General features: G+C 47.5%; 1 protein-coding gene across 1 annotated transcript; it reads left to right on the forward strand.

Moving 5' to 3' along the window:
• Positions 1-1,903: 1,903 nt before the first annotated feature.
• On the forward strand, positions 1,904-9,047 carry LOC139757966 (uncharacterized). Its single transcript, XM_071678901.1, has 3 exons — positions 1,904-2,041; positions 6,422-6,836; positions 7,263-9,047. Exons 2-3 carry the CDS (start codon positions 6,697-6,699, stop codon positions 8,212-8,214), a joined length of 1,092 nt encoding a protein of 363 aa, XP_071535002.1. The 5' UTR covers positions 1,904-2,041; positions 6,422-6,696; the 3' UTR covers positions 8,215-9,047.

The following is a 9,047-nucleotide window of genomic DNA, read 5'->3' on the forward strand; positions in this document are numbered from 1 at the left end:
TGGCGCTTGTCGGATTTCATAGAGCTTCATTCGGTTCACAAGTCGGTATAATAAGCGAACAAAACTGTCATAACACAAGAAAACTTACCTGAAGACTGTAGAAATGCCTATTTTTTCTTCATTATTTACAAAATCCAGTGGTCAACAAAGTCTGCCATTACACTTGAATACGACGACACGGCTATCTAGTTAAGAACCTCAACTGGCGCTCGTTTTGGTTATTTTTAAAGAGGCGCCTATATTCGACGCCAGCGCCATCTCTTGCTGAGCCATCGCATTATTTAAAGAGAATGGTAAGGGTATCAATTTTCTGATACGAAATATGGTGGGGGGAACTATTTCAACCCAAGCTGTCAGTCTGCCATTAATAGAAACGGTTTCTTTTGTGGTAGTTGAAACAAGACTAATTTGCATAAGTATATTAGTAATTGAAATCAACTGCGTTTTACTTTAGATTTTTGTTCATTATCATAAACGACTTTATTTGTAGAATATAATGTCCCCATATATATATATATATATATATATATATATATATATATATATATATATATATATATATATATATATATATATATATATATATATATAAGAAAACCAATAAATATGCTGGGAATATCTTGATTTGAAAGCCTCAACTCACATGACATATTACCCATAGGAATGTGATCTGCGACACGAAAAAAAAAACCTTAAAAACCTACTTTTAAAAGTTGTTTCATGCTCTAGATTGAATGATCTACAAATCGGCCAGAAACACGTAGTTCCGAAAAAGCCTCAGCTCGGACAAAATTATGCTCGTTACGTATGCGAGGAATAATCTGGGCAACAACCTATTAAACTCCTCTCTGGACTTTGAATAACATCCCTAACTAACGGGTCAACACTTAGTTCCTAAAGAACCTGACTTTGAATCTTTGTTTAGGATTTAGGATTCTCATAGTGACGAACTGTTCTAGAATCTCCAGTTTTGCACTTCTTACCTCAACGAAAATGAGACACATTATTACTTACAAAAGTGACGGGTGAGTAAGTACACTTTGAAGGCCGAGTGTGGAGTCCCAAGGTTCCTGGAAAAGACTTGAAGCTCGTCGTTCCGTTGTGGAACGTCCGTTTCTGGGAACGACATTTCACCAGACCTCTGGCTGGTCGCTTTGGTGTCGTGACATAACACCACATCCAGAGGCGATTGTGGCCGATCTTAGGAACAGCTGCAGCAAGGCCAGCACCAGCGGCATTAATTTTCATTTTGTTTTTTTTTTTTCATCTCGTGTGATTTGTTCGTCTTTAGTCCCCATCTTAGTCCATTTATTTTCGAGAATGCAGAACTAGAGAGCCTTCTGCGTTCACCCTACTAGCCTCCTCCTTCGTGAGGTCTACCCATAGGGGGCTCCTGTCTTAAAACATGAGAAGCACGGCGATGGAGAGGGAGGGATGCTGCTCTATGGACAGTGGACGTGGGTGACACCTGCGAACATGACACTGGGCATAAATGGAAGCCAACCATCCCTGAGGGCTACAGTGAGTGATACGACTTGCCTGTGAAATTCCGGTATGCGACACACTTCGACGGAAACCATGGCCTTACGCAGGGTGGATGTGACTCACAGCGACGAAGAGAGAAAGAGGCCCCCCCTCCAGCTGGCCTGACCTACTTTACAGCCAAGATAGCGTCTGGCCTTGTCTCCTACGATGATTACCATCCTCCTGTTTGAAGATATACCTATTAATGTTCATGGCCATCTTACGATGCGAGGGTATGGTGGCGAGAGTGGAGATCAGTGCTAGTCGAGTACGCTGATGAGGTGAGATGGCGTGTGTGTGTGTGTGTGTGTGTGTGTGTGTGTGTGTGTAAGAAGGGGACCAAGGCAGAGTGCGAGAGGAAGTGGTGCGCCTTATCGTCAGTGAGAGAGTTGGCCTCACATGGGTTAGGCGCTACTTCAGGTCTTTCCTCCACCTGGTGAGCCTCGCCGCCGAGCAGACCACAACACTACAGAGGCAACCCTGCACCAGGGCACGAGGGGTGTCTCCCGTAGTGAAGGTGAGCCGTGCACAGCTGTAGTAGTGACAAGTGAAAGTGATCTAGGACGGGAAAGGTGATTCGTGACATTTGCGACTGGACGTGACAGTGAATTAGGAAATGTGACAAGTGAAACTGACCATTGAATACTTCTAAGTGCTTAATGAGGGCGATTCGTGACAGATGAAGGATGATGGGTAAAACACGACCCTTGACTGTGCAGGGAGGTAGTGAAGATAGAGTTCAAGGGGGTGACATCGCCAAACGCATCTTCACTACACCCTCGCCATTACTGACCTTTGATCCGACCCTGACTCATCTTTACTACACTCACTGACCATTGACCTGACCCTGACTCATCTTTACTTACATACACCGCATCTTCACTACGCCTTCATTCTCGCTGCATCCGACCATTATGAGCCAAGGCAAAACACACCGGTGTAAGAGAGACGCGCATCTTCACCAAACCATAACCAGAGTGCTGGCTGCTGACCTGAAAAAATGATACAGAAAGAAAGCAGAAACTGTTCCCCTGCGGAAGGAGACAGGATAGCAACAGTTTCCTATCATAATGATATGCGAAAAGAGACAAGTGAGTATACTCTCACACACACACACCAGGTTCAAGTCCTGGTTACAGTAGTCGGTCCACAGTCAACCCATCTGTTCATCCACCCCTAGGGGTTGGTCGATTCATGTGAGATACTGCAGAGGTTGGTGACTGAGTTTGGAAAACTGAGTGCAAGGAGAAAGTTGAAAGCAAATGTGAATAAGAACAAGTTACTTGGACGGTAAGTTTGAATGGAGAAAAATTAGAGGAAGTGAAGTGTTTCAGATATCTGGGAGTGGACTTAGCAGCGGATGGAACCATGGAAGCGGAAGTGAGTCACAGGGTAGGGGATGGGGCGAAGGTTCTGGGAAAGATGAAGAATGTGTGGAGGGAGAGAATGTTATCTCGGAGAGCAAAAATGGGTGTGTTTGAAGGAATCGTAGTTCCAACAATGTTACATGGTTGCGAGGCATTGGCTATAGATAGGACTGTACGGAGGAGGGTGGATATGTTGGAAATGAAATGTTTGAGGACAACATGTGGTGTGAGCTGGTATGATCGAGTAAGTTATATAAGGGTAAGTGAGATGTGTGGTAATAACAAGAGTATGGTTGAGAGAGGAGAAGAGGGTGTGCTGAAACGGTTTGGACATATGGAGAGAATGGGTAAGGAAAGATTGACAAAGAGGATATATGTGCCAGAGGTGGAGGGAACAAGGAAAAGCGGGAGACCAAATTGGAGGTGGAAGGATGGAGTGAAAAAGATTTTGAGCGATAGGGGCGTGAACATACAGGAGGATGAGAGGTGTGCAAAGAATAGAGTGAATTGTAACGATGTGGTATACCGAGGTCGACGTGCTGTCAATGGACTGAACCAGGGCACGTGAAGCGTCTGGTGCAAACCATGGAAAGGTCTGTGGGTTTACCCCACACGTTTCACATACACTGACAGCACGTCGATCGCGGGATATCACATCGTTACAATTCACTCTATTCCTTGCATGCCGCTCACCCTCCTTTATGTTCAGGCCCCGATCACTCAAAATCTTTTTCACTCCATCTTTCACCTCCAATTTGGTCTCCCGCTTCTCCTCATTCCCTCCACCTCTGACACATATATCCTCTTTGTCAATCTTTCCGCACTCATTCTCTCCATATGTCCACATGTGGAGAGAATGTGGAAGTATGGATTGTTGAAGTAGGAGGCAGGCGTTTGGTCGTGGTTGGTTACAGAGAAGGTTGGATAAGAGGCGTTCCGTGCGGCTACAAAATAACGAGTGACGAGAATATTGAGGTGGGATTGTCTTGCAAATACTTATAGTTTTGTTGTCACGATGTTGTCTGTGTTTGTTACGCGGCCGGTGATGAACGAGTACTTTGTTGTGTGTGGGTTTGAAGCTTTCTTTGATTCGCTTCTGGCAGAGTGGACTACAGGGCAAGTGAGGACAGGACCCCAGATGGGTTGTCTGTAGAGGATATCAAGGGATCCTTATTCTCGTCCAACTCTGGATCGGTGAGCGGTGTGAGGGTGTTGAGGTCGCCAGTGGCCTTTGTGTTGACGTTTGTAGTGAGGGGATATAGCGTCATACGTGATACCTAGTATGGCTGGGGCTTTGTCGAGTGGGAGTGTATTCATATATATATAGGTTGTTACGAAGGGTGACGGTAGATTTCTGTGGAAATGCGTGTCATTCTGTTACGGGCGAGTCAGTGTTTTGATAGCGTGCTGTAGTGTTGCATGTTTCTTGGGTAGTGCCAGCCCGGGTGTTGTGATGTGACGGTGAGCTCATCTTCATGTGATCAGAGACTCACACTGTGGTCTGCAGGAGGGCAGAGAGGGAGGTCGTGGAGGAGGAGCTTCACCTTGAGGGAAAGCCATTGTTTGTAAAGTTCGAAGATCTGTGGAGGTGAAGCAAATCTTCATGAGTGAATGACTCAGGCCGGGCGGTCACTCATGAAGATGGTTAACCAGTTTATCTAATGACACGATTGTCATTCGTGTTGAGATGGTACGTCGGTATGGCCCTTGATTACGACGGTACGATCCATGAGCACGACGGTGCGGCCACTGAGTACGAACGGTACGATCCATGAGCACGACGGTGCGGCCACTGAGTACGACGGTACGATCCATGAGCACGACGGTACGGACCTTGTGTACGAAGGTACGGTCCAAGGGGGCAACATCACGGTCCACGATCTCTGGGCACGACGGTACGGCCAGTGAGTACGATGGTACGATTCGTGGGCACAACGATAGGGCCCAGGAGTATAACGGGGTAACATTTGACTCGAGGTGACCCTCGTTACCAAGATGTGTGTACGCCATGTTGCAAGCATCAATTGGTTATCAAATACTGGTTCTCAAAATTTCCTTAGAATTTGACCATAGGTAAGAACACTGGAAAACAAGTACCCACGTACTTACATTACAGTACTGTCACGTACAAAGGCACTTATTTTCCCTAGATCTTTTTTCATATCGAATTAAAGACGTTAACATGAAAAACTTAAAGCAGAGGACAATGGGATTCCATGTTGAAATAGGATCCAAATTCACCGTTTTCCATACCCTTTTCCTCGACACAGCTTGACTGTAGAGCTCTCTACTTCCTTCATTTTTTTCTTCCTTCCTCGTTGCGAAGTTGGTGTCAGGCTACGTGTTGAGACAGAGGCCTGGGACCATCGCTAGACTCGTGCTTCCAACCTGTCGCCCTCGTTCGATCTTGCTCTTTGGAAGGAGCGTCTGTGTTGACCAGAGTCTCTCCCTGTGTCTCCACCGCTTGATAGCCTGTGTCTCAGTGCATGTACGTCTGCTCGTGTCTTATATACATACCAAAATCCTAAGCACAACGGCACGACCCTTGAGCATGAAGGTCCGACCCTTGAGCACGAAGGTCCGACTTTGAGCACGAAGTTCCGACCCTTGAGGACAAAGATCCGAGCCCTTGAGCACGAAGGTCCGACCCTTGAGTACGAAGGTCCGACCCTTGAGCACTAAGGTCCGACCCTTGAGCACTAAGGTACAACCCTTGAGCACGAAGGTCCGACCCTTGAGTGTGTTTGGCGTGATTTCCCTCAAGGGTTTAATCAAATCTGGCCTCACCTACATTCTTTAAAAACGTCTGGGAAATCTGAGCTTAAGAACCGGACATGATGGGGAGTGGCTCGCCAGTTGCGACTGAGAGGGCCATGTTTTGGACTTGTGCTCTGAGGGGGGCCCATATCTCAGCTCTTATCCTCAGAGGGAGACATTCTAGCTAACTACTATTACAAAAACATAAAAAAAAAAAATCTCTTCAAGTCTTTTACTAAAATAGGATGTGAAACCTGAGAACAGATTGAGCCGTTTGGATGAAAGTGAGTTTGAGGGAGGAGGGGAGTCAGGATCACACACACACACACACACACACACACAAGGGAGCACACGTCTGTACGACCACCAGCGTCTGGACAGGATGTAAGTGGCTGGGCCAAGTGTCAGGCGGGTACGATGATGACTTCATGCATCCCGTATCATGACATCAGCTGACCACACGAGACACAAGGGTCCACATCGTCGTGATCAAGGGTCGTACCGTCGTGATCAAGGGTCGTACCGTCGTGATCAAGGGTCGTACCGTCGTGATCAAGGGTCGTACCGTCGTGATGAAGGGTCATATTATCGTGATCACGGGTCGTCCCGTCGTGATCAAGGGTCATATTATCGTGATCACGGGTCGTACCGCCGTGATCACGGGTCGTACCGTCGTACTCAAAGAGAGTCTATCATGTATCATTGTGGAATTGCTTCTGAAACGAAAAGCTTTGAGAATATTGGATGTTTCATGAGGATTATTATCTTTTCAGAGAGGTTTGTCAAGGCGGTCGGAAATCTGATGATCCTTGACGCAAAGTTTCGAGAACATTTAGGTGGGTGAGGCGTGTGACGCACGTGGGGTGACGCGTGACGCGCACGAGTGTGTCTGTGTGTGTGTGTGTGTGTGTGTGAGGAAACCACCCGGACGACAACGAAGCTGGAGACGGCCGGGGAGATCCTGTGGCCTCGTAGTGCGAGTCGGCGACGGGAGGGATCCGAAGAAGGCCTGAGGGAGAGGGTGGAGTGAGACTTGCAGGCCGGGAAGATGACGGAGGAGGTGGACGCGACCCACCACTTGGCGTATCGGGTGATCCTTCCCCTGCTGGTGTGTCTGGGCATCGTGGGCAACGGGCTCTGCATCATCACCCTCACCAGACCCGCCCTCAGAGCAGCCAGAGTCAACGGGTAGGTTGCTCCGTCGTCTCAATAGATAAGGTCATAAGTGTTCACTCGCCTATAAGATGTACGACTGAATCACGTTGACTATAACATGTAAATGTTTGAAAACCTTGATCAAAACAGGGTGACCGTCGTTACATATATCCTGTATTTCACTTGGGTAAGATAGGCCTAGCTGGCAACGCAACTTTTAAACCCTCTAATACAACCTACCTTCCCCTACAGGAAAGCCCTCCATCTACCTTGCCCTACAGGAAAGCCCCCACTGCGACGTGTCTTTCCCTATATGTAAAGCCTCCATCACGACCCATCTTCCCCCCCTACAGGTAGACCCTCCACCATAACTTATCTTTCCCTTCACATAAACTCCTCCACGACCTACCTTGCCCTGCGGGTTAGCCCTGCACTAAGACCTACCATCATCATCTACAGGTACTTCCTGACGCTGGCTGTGTCGGACCTGCTGGTGTGTGTGTTCCACATCCCCGTCATCACCAGCATCACGGGCTGCACCTTCTCCAGCTACACGGAGGCCTTCTACTTCACACACTTCGGCTGGACACTGGTGGGCATCAGCCAGGCCCTTGGGACCTACACGATCGTATGGCTCTCCTTCGATCGCTTCGTCGCCATATGGTTTTACGATCTCTACCCCAGGATCCAGCAGAAGCCAATGATGAGGAGTAGACTGCTGGTAACAGCCTTGCTCTGCGTTCTGTTCCACCTTGTTCTCATCATCGACGGAAGGGTCTACTGTTCTGTTCAGGAAGATGCGCTCTGTACCACTGGGAAGTGGGTCAGCGTGACAGGTTACGAGAACCACTTCAACATGGCGTGGCACAAGGTGTATCTGGCTGTGTTCGGGATGTTCATCCGGTGGATCCCGTGCTGTCTGTTGCTACTCTTCAACCTGGGGCTGGTCATTGGCGTGGTCCGGGGCCGCATCACTTTCCCTGGCACTCAGGAGTTCGGCAAAGGCGGCGAGAGGACCCTCATTGCCACCACCATCGCCATCACCGCCACGTACATCCTCTTCACCTTCCCCATCACCGTCTTCATCATGGGCTACAACACACACTTGGAGGACCGCTGCTCGGGTGGCTACGCCAGGGAGATCCTTCGAGCTGTGGGTAATGTCTTCCAACTGTTGGAACACATCGTCCACATACTGTTCTTCATCGGCTTGTACCACGGCTTCAGGAGGGAGCTCAAGATCCTCCTGTTCTTGGAGAAACGAGGAGAGGCGCAGCCCGGCGCGGCTCATAAGGACAGACATATAAACCTGTCTCAATACGGGGGACTGGAGCCGCCAGGGCTTCGCACTCAATCGTCCGTCACGCCAGACAGACACAGCATCAGACCAACCATCGTCGAAGTCATATAGCGACACTTGACGTCAGTACAAGAAATCCTCCATTCCCCTCTCGATACTGAGGACAGATCTCAACCCTCTGCCGCTATGATGGTCGATCCTGGGCTACACTCATATGAGACAGACGTATGAGAAGGATCGTTAATCATAATTATTTCTCAAGAGGTTATGAGGCTCATTCTGTCTTATTTCCCACACTCATATAGTCTTATGGAGGTCACACGACCCTCTGATTAACCTGTGATGACCTGACCACTTGATCTGCATCCCCTCCGGGGACGTATATCCAAACCAGGTTCAGTTTCTGATGTGTATGCGGACAAATATTGAGTTGCGTTTTTGAGTGAAGCAGGTAATGCACTCGCCTGTATGGTTTACGTGCTTGGTCTGCATGGCGTCAGTGATCTTACAGAACCAACCGTGACGAGTGATTGTGGTCCTACACCATTCATGTCACCAACGGACCTTGGTGCGTCACCTACAACTGTGATCTTCACACTTCGTCCAAATAACATGTGTAACTTGAGCTGCAAATATTGCTTCATGAGCCTTCCCAATTTCTGATGATCTGCCTATTCATATAACGGTTGTAATATATATATATATATATATATATATATATATATATATATATATATATATATATACATAAATATTTCGATAGATGTGATATATTCTTCAAACAGAAGTGCCTGACTTTCTGATTTCTCAGATATGAGCCGATGTAGGTTAATCTTTGTCCAAGACCGTTCCTCATTATTTCATATTTTGAGACATTTTCGTGTATATATCAAGTTACATCAATTATCTTATATACTTAAAATAAAAAGAGAAGCTTTCAAAAA

The sequence above is a fragment of the Panulirus ornatus genome, chromosome 29 (assembly GCF_036320965.1).
Source record: "Panulirus ornatus isolate Po-2019 chromosome 29, ASM3632096v1, whole genome shotgun sequence".
NCBI lineage: Eukaryota > Metazoa > Arthropoda > Malacostraca > Decapoda > Palinuridae > Panulirus > Panulirus ornatus.

Bases quoted from the DNA above. Each gene is read 5' to 3' on its own strand.
- LOC139757966 (XM_071678901.1), top strand. From the start codon at position 6,697: ATGACGGAGGAGGTGGACGCGACCCACCACTTGGCGTATCGGGTGATC. The intron at 6,837-7,262 runs GTAGGTTGCTCC...CATCATCTACAG, and splicing joins AGAGCAGCCAGAGTCAACGG to GTACTTCCTGACGCTGGCTG.